The sequence below is a fragment of the Megalobrama amblycephala genome, linkage group LG10 (assembly GCF_018812025.1).
Source record: "Megalobrama amblycephala isolate DHTTF-2021 linkage group LG10, ASM1881202v1, whole genome shotgun sequence".
Classification (NCBI taxonomy): Eukaryota; Metazoa; Chordata; class Actinopteri; order Cypriniformes; family Xenocyprididae; genus Megalobrama; species Megalobrama amblycephala.
This window is the reverse complement of record NC_063053.1, coordinates 9,930,337-9,945,865: the sequence shown is the minus strand read 5'-3', so window position 1 is coordinate 9,945,865 and position 15,529 is coordinate 9,930,337. Positions and strand designations below refer to the sequence as shown.

General features: G+C 36.4%; 1 protein-coding gene and 1 long non-coding RNA gene across 2 annotated transcripts; one reads left to right on the top strand and one right to left on the bottom strand.

Moving 5' to 3' along the window:
* The first annotated feature begins 73 nt into the window (after window positions 1-73).
* capn1a (calpain 1, (mu/I) large subunit a) lies at window positions 74-15,432 on the top strand. Its single transcript, XM_048204500.1, has 22 exons — window positions 74-202; window positions 2,488-2,734; window positions 4,511-4,580; window positions 5,552-5,670; window positions 6,776-6,909; window positions 7,093-7,261; window positions 7,625-7,708; window positions 7,797-7,882; window positions 7,961-8,035; window positions 8,142-8,302; window positions 8,655-8,824; window positions 9,134-9,145; window positions 9,342-9,553; window positions 10,503-10,542; window positions 10,650-10,715; window positions 10,788-10,845; window positions 10,934-10,998; window positions 13,563-13,631; window positions 13,754-13,832; window positions 14,588-14,701; window positions 14,799-14,857; window positions 14,953-15,432. The coding sequence occupies exons 2-22, from the start codon at window positions 2,489-2,491 to the stop codon at window positions 14,977-14,979; spliced, it is 2,115 nt and encodes a 704-aa protein (XP_048060457.1). The 5' UTR covers window positions 74-202; window position 2,488; the 3' UTR covers window positions 14,980-15,432.
* On the bottom strand, window positions 2,575-5,365 carry LOC125276709. The gene is made up of 2 exons (XR_007186714.1): window positions 5,240-5,365; window positions 2,575-2,729 (listed from the first exon to the last, which is right to left on the bottom strand). It is a non-coding gene; the product is annotated as an uncharacterized LOC125276709 (long non-coding RNA).
* Window positions 15,433-15,529: the final 97 nt, after the last annotated feature.

Sequence of the window (15,529 nt, the reverse complement as noted above, 5' to 3'; positions counted from 1 at the left end):
GACAGTTATGTTGTGACAAGTGCACTTGTCGGTCTCCGTTTATCGCTCCGCCTCCTCTGGACTATCACACACACATACACACACACACACATATACACCGAAGCTCTAATGCACTCGTGTATCGCTTGTCTTTCTGGAGAATAGAACTGTATATATCACACATCCCCCTCACAGAAGAGACAGACAGGACCGCAATTACAAGGCAAGTTTAGCGGTTCTTGTATTTCTACCCTCAATGAATCACGTCGGGATTTATTTAGTTCTGTTCTGTCTGTGTTGTTGGTCTCCGTCGTCGGCCTGCTGTTAGTCTGTCGCATAAGACACTTTATTCAGTGTCAGAAATGAATGTTTTGCACATATTAAAGCATAGAAACGTCTAGCTACCTAGTATCGCTACAAATTGCAGTTAAGTTGAAGTTAATAAGTGAACCGCAGTGATTTGCGAAGGTTTAATGGAGTAAGACAACACCAAGACAAATGCTTGGGATGCCATACATTTTAGGAAAAAGAAAAAAAATGTACAGAACAACCGTTGACACTAAATAAATCGCCACTAAACGTGTTTTTTAAATGTATTGATGAGGTTTTAAACCAGTCCTGTGTGTTTCTCGACGTTTTAGTAGTTTGACTACATTTGTATACGGTGCAGGCTGTGATGTTACACTGAGTGTGATTTATGTGTTGAAATGAATGGGAGGCTCTTAGTCTGCATGTCTATAATTTATAAGATGCCAATGATGTGGCTGTTTGAGCATAAAAGAATTTGCCATGCAAATAATTAAGACTGAAAATTGAGAAATGGATTATTACTGTACAAACCTAATGCACATATTTAACTGAGTAAAGCCAAAGAGCAGCATTCATACCAGTTATCAAAGACAGCATTTAAAGGGTTAGTTCACCCAAAAATTAAAATTCTGTCATTAATTGCTCACCCTCATGTCGTTCCACACTCGTAAGACCTTCGTTCATCTTTGGAATACAAATTAAGATATTTTTGATGAAATCCAATGGCTCAGTGAGGCCTCTATTGAGAGCAAAGCCATTCAAACTCTCAAGGTCCATGAAGGTACTAAAAACATATTTAAAACAGTTCATGTGAGTACAGTGGTTCTACCTTAATATTATAAAGCGACAAGAATACTTTTTGTGCGCCAAAAAAAGCCAAAATAACGACTTTTCAACAATATATAGTGATGGCCAATTTCAAAACACTGCTTCATGAAGCTTCAGAGCTTTACGAATCGAATCAGTGGTTCGGAGCGCCAAAGTCATGTGATTTCAGCAATTTAAGCCGCGCACACACTTAACGATTGCAAGGCCGATTATGAATGTAAATTGATACGTATGACTGATCGCGCTGAATACGCGTCCAGTCAGAGCCAGTTGCGTTCAGTCTGCGATTACAGTCGGTGTTCAAATTCCATGTGTAAGTATATAAATCTGCTTCAGTCGCAGGAAACAATCGCTGTGTGTTGAGCACAGTCTTAGAATGTTTTAGCTAGTCATTAAACGTGTGCCCCGCTTTAGCCGTTTGATAGGAGATCCGAATCACTAATTCGAAACAAAAGATTTGTAAATCTCAGAAGCAGTGATTTGAAATCAGCCATCATGAGATACTGTTGAAATTTTTGGGGGGTTTTTGGCGCACAAAAAGTATTCTCGTCACTTTATAATATTAAGGTACAACCACTGTACTCACATGAACTGTTTTAAATATGTTTTTTGTACCTTTCTGGATCTTGAGAGGTTTAGTGGCTTTGCTCTCAATAGAGGCCACACTCTGCCATCGGATTTCATCAAAAAATATCTTAATTTGTGTTCCGAAGATGAGGTTTCCGAAGGTTTACTGGTGTAGAACGACATGAGGGTGAGTAATAAATGAATGTAATAAATGTAATAAATTATTTTCATTTTTGGGTGAACTTACCCTTTAACACCAGACCATCTCCATGCAGCTTACTTTTCTTTATTGATATGGAATAGTAAAATTAATTTAGTTATTTTTTTATTAATATAAGTGATGCCCACAGTCTTCAGTAGAACCAATTTGTATTTGGACACTGAAGTTAAAGTAGCATTTGCATAAAAAAAATTATGCACAACTTTTCTCATAACTTATTTTTCTCTGGCCATTTGTTAAATTACCATGTTCCACATTAACATGTCATCACATGAGCTTATTCCATTAATGTTTAACAACCACAAAGTGTCATTTAAATCATTTTATCATTTAAAATTGGTGCTAAGATCCCATAAACCTAAATGTGCAGTATAGTCTTTACATGATTGACATTTCCATACCTTTTTTTTTTTCTTCCTTTTTTTTGTGTTTCTTGTTATGGCAAAATACAAAACTCAATGCCCAGACAAGGGCACAAAAGTTATGTTAGAGTGATATGGAGTGAGTTTTAAATGTTGAGAGAGCGTGAATCACCTTGATATCAGTTTTGCTATTTATACCCGCTCTGCATCTCACTGCTCCAGCATGTTCACATATGGAGGGATCTCATCACAGATCAGTGCTAACAGGCTACAGGCAGAAGGCGTGGGCTCTTTTGAGCAGGCTTTACACTTCCAGAACCAGGATTTTGAGGCCCTCAAACAGGAGTGTTTGGAAGGGGGCTACCTGTTTGAAGACCCCTGCTTTCCTGCCGAACCACCCTCTCTCGGCTTCAAAGAACTTGCCCCGTATTCCTCTAAAACCCGTGATGTGGAGTGGATGCGCCCTACAGTAAGGAAAAAGCACCATTATTAGATGTGGTTAAAGGTGTCTTAAAGGTTAGGATTGGGTTACTCACTCTCATGTCATTCCAAACCTGTCTGACTTTTTTCTTCTGTGGAACACAAAATAAGGTATTTTGTCCATGAAAGTCAATAACAATATTGGACCCCACTGACTTTCATTGTCTTATTGTCTTAACACTTATGTACATATTCACTACCTCTTAGTCTCTTATGCTTACCAAGGCTGAATTCATTTGATCGAAAATACAGTAAAAACAGTAATGTTGTGAAAAAGTAATACAATTTAAAATTTAAATATATTTGATGTAATTTCCTGTGATGCAAAGCTGAATTTTCAGCATCATTACTCCAGTCTTCAGTGTCACATGATCCTTCAGAAATTATTCTAATATGCATTCTAATATGAAACATTTCTTATTATTATCAATGTTGTAAACAGTTGTGCTGCTTAATATTTGTGTGGAAACCATGATACATTTTTTCCAGGATTTTTTGATGAATAGAAAGAACAGCATTTATTTAAAATAAATAATTTTGTAACTTTATAATATCTTTACTGTCACTTTTGATGAATAAAAGTATTAATTTCTCTAAAAAAAATAATACTTTTCAACAGTAATGTATATACAGTATAGCAGTCTAGACAGCGCCATACTCTTCAATTGTTGACCCGCCCATCCCTGCAGTTCATAGTCAGAATGTTTATAACTGCACTGACCCCTCCCTTCTCTCTACTGCAGCTGTTGTCACTTTTATAAAGTCACATACACATGGATTATAACGTTTCTGTTGACACGCTTAGTCAAAATACACATGCCTCCTCTGAAGGAATGAAGGCCTCTTTCAGACTGGTCATTGTTATTTCTTTACAGAATACAGAAGTTTCTCTGGCAACATAGGCGTGGCAGCAGTACTTGCGCTCCTGTCATTCCAAAGCCTGCTATTTTTTCCATAATATATGAAAATATGTTCTTTTCCATACCAGGGTTATTATAGTTAACTAAAACTAAAAAACATTTGTGTTACTTGAAATAAAACGATAACTGAAATAAAATTTAAAAAGTAACTACGACTATTTATCTCAAAAGTCTGCCCATTTTTCTCACAACAGCGAATTCAGACTTGCAATTGCAAGTTTATATCTTACAATTCCCACTTTTTTCTCACAATTCCAGGTTTATATCTCATAATTCTGAGAAAAAAAAGTCAGCTCACAGTTCAAACTTTTTTTCTAACAATTGTGAGTTTAGATCTCATTCGCAATTGCGAGAGGAAAAAAGTCAGAATTGTGAAATAAAAAGTCTCAATTAACAAGCTTCCATACTAAAATGACTCAAACTAAAATTAAAATGATTAAAAACTATATAGATACATTGAAAAATTAACAAATAAAAATGACAAAAACACAACTAAATTATTAAAACTTTAAAATGTAAAATGCAAAAATAAAAATTAATGCAAAATATAAAAAAAAAAAAAAAAATTGAACATCAGTCATACTAAAATAACACTGTTCCATTCAACGACAGTTCGTACCCTTAAAAAGGGAATAAAAAAAGTTTTAAAAATTCTTCCACATTTATCCTTTACCATACAAATACTATTAACCATACAGGTTTGTTACAACATGAGGGTGCTTTTTCATTTTTGGCTGAACTATTCCTATAATGTCTTACTTGATTCAAACTTGCAAGGAACAAAAAAAAACCTTTAGGCTTCCCAATTCCAGTGTCAGTCCCATCTAATCCCTGCTTTTCTGCAGGAGCTCTGTGATGATCCTCAGTTCATTGTGGGGGGAGCTTCACGGACAGACATATGTCAGGGAGCTCTGGGTAAGTGTTCTGGTTGTACAAAAGTCATCCACTATGCATAGTTTCTAAATGTTGGTGCTTGGCAGGTATTATGTGTCACAAAATCACCTATAAATGATTCTGTGGCTGTACCAGCAAACTCAAAGCATGAGTCACGACAGAAAAAGCAGCTCATATAACTGACCTGAGGCGTGTCTGCATGTGACTCATCCGTTTCCCACTGACCTTGAGTCAGTGCATGTTTGCAATTGTGCCAACTTATCTCAATCAATGTGCAAGTCAGATTTTTTCATTTTTATATGTTACCGCCCTTGTATATTACATTTAAGCTATCATAAAACAAGCACACATACTCATTCTTTATTATTAGCGTTTTCCATGTTTCACAATAATAAAGTCAATCAAACTAGGAGATAACTTACCTCAATCAATTTTAGTTTTTATGTTACCACCCTAATACATTACATACTGTATGTTTGCTCCTATTTCATTGACTGCTATAAAACTATCAAATAGACTACCAGGAAAAAGTCTGCACAAACATACTTTGTTAGTATTTTCCATGTTTCACAATATTAGAAAGGTCATCAAACCTAGGAGATAACATAAATGGAATAATGGAAATTATATAGTGACCAAAAGTATTAAATTATTCAAAACTCTAATATATTTGAGCCTACATTTCCTTCAGTTGGTAGCGTTTGTTCAGCCTGCCACTGGCCCCTTACGGTTTTGAAGCTGTGGAAAATTCCTCTGCTCTGAGGTGGAGATCTGGGTGGGATGTAAACAGGAATGGGTTCACACACAGGCCTTACAGAGAAAATAAACCCCACCCCTTTCTTTGTGTCCCCCTGCTGGTTGTAAATTGCCAGTTTCAACTGCTGTGTTTTATTAGAAGACATTCAGGGGTTTTAGTTTCACAGTTTAAATAGCTTTTTGAATAAGTGCCATTATTTTTCCTTGCCTGATCTGTTTTATGTTCCCCTGGTCAGGTGACTGCTGGCTCCTCGCTGCTATAGCTTCGCTGACTCTAAATGAAAGACTCCTCCACAGGGTTGTACCTCATGGCCAGAGCTTTCAGGACGACTATGCTGGAATATTCCACTTTCAGGTTCTGAAACGCACTGTGCATGCCCTAGAAGTTATTGTTGTAAATGATAACAAATAGAATTTTGATCTAAATAATATGCTTCAAATAGTTTCATAGACAAACAAAAATTGGGCAGAAATATTTATTCAAAACAAAAACATTTAATTTTTATAATACTTTTCTGGTCCTGTTTTAAAATTTAAATTTGTAAGTTATTTTTCTAAATATAAATGTTATATATTTCCACAAGTATTTCTTTGTTGACTTTATGTTAGTCTTAAGGTGCAGTTTTGATAGGTAAGAAAGCTCCTTTGTCTAATGTTGACATTATAGCGATGTTGGGAGCACAGCTCACACAGAGTTTTCTGTTGTTTTTTGTTCAGTTTTCTGTTTTTGACAACACAGTGAGTCCGTATGACCAATTAGGAAATATTTTGCCCTCTAGCAAAATTCCTGATCATGTGGATTCCTATTTAAATGCCTGTATTTTTTGCCTGCAAAATTCACCAAACAATAGAAAATGTGAGCGCACCTTTAAAGGGGACCTTTTTAAGGTATTGATTCTGTTTTTGGAGTCTACTATAATAGGTATTCATGCTTGAATGTTCAAAAAACACATTATTTTTTTGCACATATTTGACATTGTTGCAATATCTTTCTTCCCAGTCTGTCAGTAATGCTCTGTTTAGTTCCTGCCTCTATGAAGGCCCTCATTCTGAAAAGCATAATGTGCTCTGATCGGTCGTTGGACCAGTGTGTTGCGATTGGTCAACTGCTTTGGTATTTGGGAAATGTTACATCCCTTACCATAACCACAAGTTTCAACATACTACTAACGCAACTCAACCAGGCCTCGCCTGCTTTTTTTTTTTTTTTTTTTCCTTGGACAGGAATTATTTAAATGAGGGATATTGTGACCTGAACATTCCCAGAAGAAAGCTCAAGACTACAATTCATGGAGTTCAGAAACCGTGCACACTGATATAGAGAATGACTTTGTGCTTTACAGACTTTTTTCATGCTTGAACATCAACATTACACACTAAAGAAAGAGCATAATAGGACCCGTTTAATCTGGAAACCTCTAAGCTTTTTCTTCACACAGTTGCTTGCCTCTATTCTGCAGTTCTGGCAGTTTGGCGAGTGGGTCGACATTGTGATTGACGATCGACTCCCGGTCAAAGACGGAGAGCTCATGTTTGTCCATTCAGCAGAGGGAAATGAGTTCTGGAGTGCCTTAGTTGAAAAAGCCTATGCAAAGTATGTCCTGATAGACATTTTGGTAAAGACCAGCAAATTTTGTTCTTACTAATCAAGAATAATTTACAAAAAGTGCACTTATACCGTCTCTAATTTAAGAACGATTTCCCCATGGTCTGAGTACAGTCTCCTCTCTTGTGTGTGCGTGCACATGCGTGTGTGTGTGTGTGTGTTTTTTGCCAGGCTTAATGGCTCCTATGAAGCTCTCTCTGGAGGCTCCACCACTGAGGGTTTTGAGGATTTCACCGGAGGGGTCTCAGAGATGTACGAGCTCCAGAATGCTCCAAGAGACCTGTACCGAATCATCAGCAAAGCCCTGGATAGAGGCTCCCTGCTGGGCTGCTCTATTGATGTAAGAGCTTTATTCACTTAAGGGATACTTCACTCAGAAATTAAAATTATTACCTACTTGAACTCATGTTGCTAGAAACCAGTAAGATTTTTTTTTTCCACTTTTATTGCAGATATTTAGCAGAATGTCCAATCTGCTGTTTCTTTACAAAGAAAGACTCAAAGACGTTCAATTCAGCGTTTCAAATAAATGCTGTTCTTTTGAACTTTCTATTAATCAAAGAATTATGAAAAAAAAAAAAGTATCTCAGTTTCCAAAAAAATAATAAGAATTGTTACTTTTATATTGGTAATTTGTTTGTTCTTCACACATTTATTCACACTAATTCTAGATTTAGATTCATTTGTTAATAATTGTTTTCAGATCACCAGTGCCTTTGACATGGAATCTGTAACGTTTAAGAAGCTGGTTAAGGGTCACGCTTACTCAGTGACTGCTCTTAAACAGGTAACGCTCCCAGCGTATGTTGATCATCGTCACATTAGAGTTTAATTTTGTGTGCCTTCATGTGTGAGATCTCTCTTCTCTTTGACAGGTGGAATTTAGGGGCCGTACGGAGAGGCTTATCCGTATCCGTAACCCGTGGGGTCAGGTAGAATGGACGGGGGCCTGGAGTGATAAGTAAGAAATAACACAGAAAGACTTATTCAGTTCAGCCCAAGTCATTGAGTAAGAAGACTGTGTATGTTCCTTCCTCAGCTCCCCTGAATGGGATGAGATTGATCCATCTGAGAAGGATGACTTGCACTTACAAATGGAGGATGGAGAGTTCTGGTGAGCTTTACTAGCAATACAATTGCTAACTGAACTTGACACAATAGTAGACCAATAAGCATTGTGTACACTCAGAGCATAAAGAAACGGCTCCATTTGTCCCCAGGATGTCATTCAGTGAGTTTTTGCGGCAGTTCTCCAGGCTGGAGATTTGTAATCTGTCCCCTGATGCTCTGAGTGATGATGACCTGAGCCACTGGAACACCATCAAGTTTCACGGTGCCTGGCGGAGGGGCAGTACCGCAGGAGGCTGCCGAAATCATCCCAGTGAGTTACGCCAATGTTCATGTCCAGCGATTTTATCGGTTGAGGTCACAGAGTGGCTATATTGTTGGTCGTAATTGGAGTCTCTACTACATTGGTAGGCTTTACAAATGGCCATATTTTTTGAAAAACATGATAAAAAAATCTAATTTGCCAATGAATTGGTTTTCCTGGATTTCCTAAGATTCTGGAGGAGGAAATGTTTGGATATACACTACACTAAGTCCCTTATGCTCACAGAGGATCATATCACGAACAAGATGAACAATTATTAATGCATGAATCAAACTCAGCTACCAGCTTTACCTGGGATTTGAACCGCATAACTGGTACATGTTTCTGTACTATTTGGCAGACACATTTTGGATCAATCCTCAGTATAAGATCACGCTGCTGGAGGAAGATGATGACCCGGAGGACGAAGAAGTGGCCTGCAGCTTCCTGGTGGCTTTAATGCAGAAAGACCGCAGACGGTACCGCCGCCACGGACAGGACATGCACACCATCGGTTTTGCTATCTACGAGGTGAAGATACATACATACACATGTATAATAAATATATATAAATATATATAATTGGCAGCAACTTGATTTGTAATGTTGATTTGTTAACTTTTTGCTCATTGTTTTACAAAGCTAGTTGTTAGCTAGGTGTTTACAAAGCAAGGTGTTATCGCACAACTGGTGGGATGATTTCCTGAGTGTTTTTGGTATCTAATTATTAATTATAGAAGTCCTTAATAATTTTTTTAGAAATAAAATAATTCATTGTTCATTACAAAAATAATACAAAATAATTGTTTTCTTTCCATTTCTTTTTTCGCCTCCTTGCAGATTCCTGAAGAGGTATGATACCATGTCAACAATTTCTTTGCTAAATAGGTTTGACTACATCATTAAGGCTTGTATACTTCCATAACAGGTCATTTATTTTTAAAATGGAAGGTTTGAAGATTGAATTTTCCTCTAGATTATTCACAGTGGAATAACAGAAACATAACTTTGGATACTGTACAGATTTGTCATTTCCGTCTGTCTGCAGTATGCAGGCTGTCAGAATGTGCATCTTAAAAAGGACTTCTTCCTGACACACTCATCTTCCGCCCGCTCTGAGACCTTCATAAACCTGCGGGAGGTGAGCACCCGTCTCCGCCTCCCTCCCGGGGAATACATCATCGTCCCCTCCACCTACGAACCTAGCAAAGAGGCTGATTTTGTCCTACGAGTCTTTACTGAGAAGCAGTCAGAGACAGAGTGAGTATGTGTTTGAGTACTTCAGTCATTTTCTTCTTACAGAACTAGTTCAAATACAGTCATTGTTGTTTACTCACCCTCATGTTGTTTCTTTCCAATGTCCAAGCTATATATATATATATATATATATATATATATATATATATATATATATATATATATATATATATATATATATATATATATATATATATATATATAGAGAGAGAGAGAGAGAGAGAGAGAGAGAGAGAGAGAGAGAGAGAGAAGCACAGTGGACAGAAAAATAAATAATTGTAATAATTTGTGATAATTTTATATATAACTTACAAATATAACTACATTTGCATCCAATAATAGAGTGCACTAGTCATATTGAACAACTTACATGGTGCTATTTTGTATTATTTTTTGTATATATAAAAATATAGTAATTTTCTCTGGTGAAATTTACTGTTGTGTTTCTGTTATGTGGGTGTTTCAGAGTGACTGGGAGCAGGATCCAATTGCAAAATAAACCTTTATTTAAACAAACAAAACAAAAGTAAATCCAGGCAAAGGGAGATGTAGACAAAAACTGTAAATCCAAAAAAACAGAGAAAAGGCAGGCAAAAACAGAACTGACAACAACTCATGCAAGACATCCACACTGGACAACACCAGACATTGAAAAAGGGAAACATTGGGGTATATGAGAGGCTAACTAGGAACAGTTGATGGAAATCAATCACTATGGAAACAAACAATAGTTACTATAGAAACAAAGTAAAACAGGAACTAAATATGGGAAGTGATCACTGGAAACAATAGGAATAGTAAATACACTTTAAAATAAAAGTCCTTGAACACGAGACAGGGGAAACGAGACCAGAATCGTAAGTGTTCCATGGAAAAAAAGGAAAATTGGGTTTGGAATGACATGAGGGTTATTAACGTTTATTCTGTCACATAATCTGTTTTCTCTTCAAAGGGAGTTGGATGATGAGATTTCAGCTGACCTGGAGGATGAGGTAAGATTATTAATCTACATTCTCATATAAACTTTCTGACAAAAAACTTTTTTAGTTTGACAATTTTAGACTGATGAATAAATGTGGTTCCTTTGGTTTTCTTGTAGGCAGAAATTTCAGAGGATGACATTGATGACTCTTTCAAGTCCATGTTTGCCCAGCTGGCTGGAGAGGCGAGTGAATATATAAAAATGGTCCAAATGTTAGGTTTGTGCATATAATTGATCATTTTTGTCTTGTTTCAGGATATGGAGATATCTGTCCGTGAACTCAGGACTATTCTCAACAGAGTAGTGTCCAAACGTGAGTAACACGTAACAGTTTGCTCACATTTGGGGTCGACTCAAAATGAACCTGTTTATCTGAATTGAGTGAACCATTTCTTTCTCAGACAAGGATCTAAAGACGGATGGCTTCAGCATGGAGTCCTGCAGAACTATGGTCAACCTTTTGGATGTATCCTTTGCTATTCTGGGTTAAATACAACATAAGCTCTATTGTCATTCTGTGGATTTAGCCCTTTAAAACAACATAAATGCTGACCAAAGTGCTGCACAACATACGAGACAAAGAAATCCTCATACAATACAATTTAAATACTAATAAAATAAATCGAAAGAAAACAGAACAAAAATTAATAAAATTAAAACAAAACATCACCATGCAAAATAAAACAAAATTAAAACTAAAATATTATCAAATTAAGCATATGTCTGAGAAAAAAATGTGTTATAAGAGAAGATTTAAATGTGGATAGAGTAGGGGATAGTCAATAGACGATGGTAGGGAATTACAGAGCTTTGGACTAAGAACTGAGAAAGCCCTGTCACCTTTGGATTTAAGTCGAGATTTTGGAACATTTAATAACATCTGGGTGGAAGATCTAAGTGTTCTCTCAGAAGAGTAGGAATGGAGAAGATGAAATATAAGTAGTGGCAAGACCATGAAGTGATTTAAATACTAAAACCTTAAAATCAACTCTGAATTGAACAGGTAACCAGTGAAGTGACGCTAACACAGGTGTGGTATGTTCTCTCTTATTTGTCCCTGTCAAAAAACAAGCACCGGCGTTCTGTACTAGTTGAAAGCACAATAGCAAGGACTGATTTATTCCAGTGTAAAGAGCGTTACAGTAGTCCAACCTGGTTGAGATGAATGCATGAATAACGGTCTAACTACAGAATTGATTTGTTTGTCAAATTTTAACTCTGGGTCAAGGGTAACTCCCAGATTTTTAACTTTATCGCAAATGTTTTCTTGAAGGGGGCCCAGGGTAGATCTTAGATTATTTAAAAGGTGTGAAGGGCCAAACAACATAACTTCAGTCTTTTTCTGATTTAGTTGAAGGAAATTGTCCATCCAAACCTTAAAGGTGCTAAAGAGGTTTGTTTTATACATTTTTGCAATATTACCTGAAACTGTCTTTACTAACTGATAAAAGACTATTTATTAGGTGCACTGAAAGGAGTAATATTAATATACATCATCTGTGCATGAGGTAGGGCCTTAAAAACATCAGCCAATCGTTTACGCGATCATCGCGTAAACGATTGGCCCTCTGGCTTGTCAATCACTGCCGTGACGTTCCTTGTGAGAGACGTGCGCGGATTGGCCCTCTGGCTTGTCAATCACTGCCATTACGTTCCTTCTGAAAGATGTGTGCGGATTGGCCCTCTGGCTTGTCAATCACTGCCATGACGTTCCTTGTGAGAGACGAGCGCGGCTGCGCGCTCCAGTAACTTTCCATACTCCACAGGGGCCGCATGCAATGTTTTTGTCAGGAGACAGGAGTAACAACTGCAGATTATGAGTTACCTGCGGTGAGTCCGACATAATGAATCCACTAACACAACACAGCGAATGCCGGTGGTAAACACTGGTGTTCCAATACGAGTGTTTATGAGTTTTGGGAGGCGTTCCTTCGAAGGAGGGGGGTTGTTCTTACGCATGCGCTCATTTCAAAAACTCAGTTACAGTCTTTGGTTTCTCAGTCGACGAAAAGATCCTCTTTAGCACCTTTAATGTCCTCTAAACAAGCTAGCAGAGAGGACACTGAATCAGTACCTGATTTTAAAGGAAAATAGAGCTGAGTATCATCTGCATAAATGTGATGTGAAACTTAATGGGACTCAAAAATTAAGCGGAGAGGGAGTAAATATAAAGAAAATAAGATTGGACCCAGAATTGAGCCCTGGGGCACCCCACAAGTGACGGGAAATGAGCTTGATGAAAATTCTCCAATTTCCACTGAAAAACTCCTATTTGTGAGATAAGATGCAAACCAATCTAAAGCAACATGACGAATGTCAACTTCAAGGTCTAATCTCTTTAAAAGGATACAATGATCCACTGTATCAAAAGCCGCACTTAAGTCCAATAATAGCAGAATAGTACAGTTGCCAGAGTCTGCAGATAGTAAGAGGTCATTTACTACCCTTAAAAGTGCAGATTCAGTACTGTGTTTGGCTCTGAAACCAAACTGAAAAGGATCCCGAATGTTGTTAGAAATTAAGTAGGGGGGAATATGATTTAGTACACACTTTTCCAGAACTTTGTGCAAAAATTTAATATTTGAAATGGGCCTATAGTTATTAAAATCAGAGATTGAGATTTGCTTTTTTGAGTAAGGCAAGCCTGTTTAAGGCAAGATGTAACAGTACCTGTTTGTAAATTATTACTATAGAAAATCACTTTTGACTCATTTCTGAGTTTGTAAAAACGCAATAATCCTGTTTACATTAATACAAATACAATGGAAGTCTATATTTAAGTAAATCATAAAAGCAGAAACATGAAGCTCATTTTTTTGTCTGAATACTACTATTTGGGGCTTCAAATGGCAATGACAGCAAATACTGGATATAACTTTATACACAAAGGTTAGCAGTATATGTTTATAGAATAACAAATCATTTATTCTGGTACAATGCCTTGCTAAATTATTTTCTGTGGTAATTGACATCATGTCAGTTTTGATCAGACAACCTGCATCAGTTTTTATTCTCGACTCTGTTCATCAGAAAGATGGTAGTGCACGTTTGGGCTTAGTAGAGTTTCAGATCCTCTGGAACAAGATAAGGAAGTTTCTGGTGAGTGGAGATATTTTTCTCTTTTTTAGCCCACTGAAATAAAACTATTTTCCCCTGAAATGTTTATTGATCATTCTGTATAGTGTTCAATAGAAATAATTAATGTATTCTTTTCCACTCAGGGGATCTTCAGAGAGTTTGATATTGATAAGTCGGGAACAATGAGTTCTTATGAGATGCGTATTGCTGTAGAATCAGCAGGTAAAGAGGCATTCATTATTGGCACACACTCACAAACAAAAACTTTCCACACCTGCCAATGAAGGGTGAATTAAGATAATTTACTGTCCATTAAAATTTATCAGCCATTATTGTTTTTAAAGAAATTAAAACTTTTATTCAGCAAGGATGCATTAAATTGATCAAAAGTGACAGTAAAGATATTTATAATGTTAAAAAAGATTTCTATTTCAAATAATGCTGTTCTTTTGAAGTTTCTATTCATCAAAAACTCCTGAAAAAAATATTAATGGCTGCTTAAAATTAAGCTTTGCCCTCACAGGAATACATTTTAAAATATATAAAAATAGAAAAGAGTCCTTTTAAATGCAGCCTTGATGGGAAAATCTTACCAACCCCAAATTTTTGAATGATACATAATGGTAACACTTCATAATACGGTTCTATTTGTTAACATTTCTTAACTACATTAGTTATCATGTAATGAGAAATTATTATAAAGCACTTATTAATCTTAGTTAGTGGTAATTTAAAGTAATACATTACTAAAATTAAAAGTTTAAATAACACATCTATTAACATTTTTAATGGACTTGAGCTGAAATGAACTAACAATAAATAGTTGTTTTTATTAACTAACATTAACAAAGAATCATAAATACTGTTACAAATGTATTGCTCATTGTTTGTTAATTTTAGTTAGTTGTTAGTTAATGCATTAACTAATGGGACCTTATTGTAAAGTGTAAAGCTCATCGTGTTCGCTTTCTTTACAGGCTTTAAGCTCAATAACAGACTCAACCAGATCCTCGTAGCCAGATATGCTGAAAATGAGGTCATCGATTTTGATAACTTTGTCTGCTGCTTGATCAAACTCGAGGCCATGTTCAGTAGGTGTTTCTCTTTGAATCACATGGTGCCTCTTAATTTTTAATTACACTTAAACACTTTATGCTTGCCCCTTCATTGTCTTGCACTTCCTTGTAGGATCTTTTCAGCAGTTGGACAAAGATGGAACAGGAACGGCTGAGATGAATTTGTCTGAGGTGCTTTGGCTTGATTTCTTGATATTCAAAATCTTCAAACAATCATCTACAAAACACTTTGCTTATTATCATTCTTTCTCCTTCCTTTTGTGCAGTGGCTCTTTATGACCATGTGTGGTTGAGGTAGACCATTTCATAAATGTCCAACGCAAGAACCTGCTGCAATGTGCCTCAATGCTGAACTCCTCATGCAACAATCCTGTTTCCGATATAGCCTCATTAGAATAAAGTTATACTAGTTTTATAAGGATTTCTTAATATAACATATTAGTTAGTTACACTACAAAAAAAACCTCTAATGTGAAACACAAAAGAAGAACTCCACACACCGCTTCTCTGAGGACTGATGGAATGGCTGAGAAACATCATGTGCATGGGATGATGTTTTGCATTTGTCCTAAAAGAAGACCAGCCTTCGTTTCCAAAAGGTTGTGTAATAGTGCACTTCATGTTCTCCTAAAAGGTAAACTAATGCATATTATTATAAAAGCTTTAGATGCACAATGCAATAATTGTGTAGATATTGTCACTGACTTCTTATGATCAGAGCTTGAGAATAAACTGTTAAAATTTAACTTGCCTAAGTTTGTTTTATTTCACTTGTTCTGAAAACAAGTCTTCCAAAAGCCTGAAACATCCTTAGAAGTGAGTCATATTGGAGCATTAAATGGT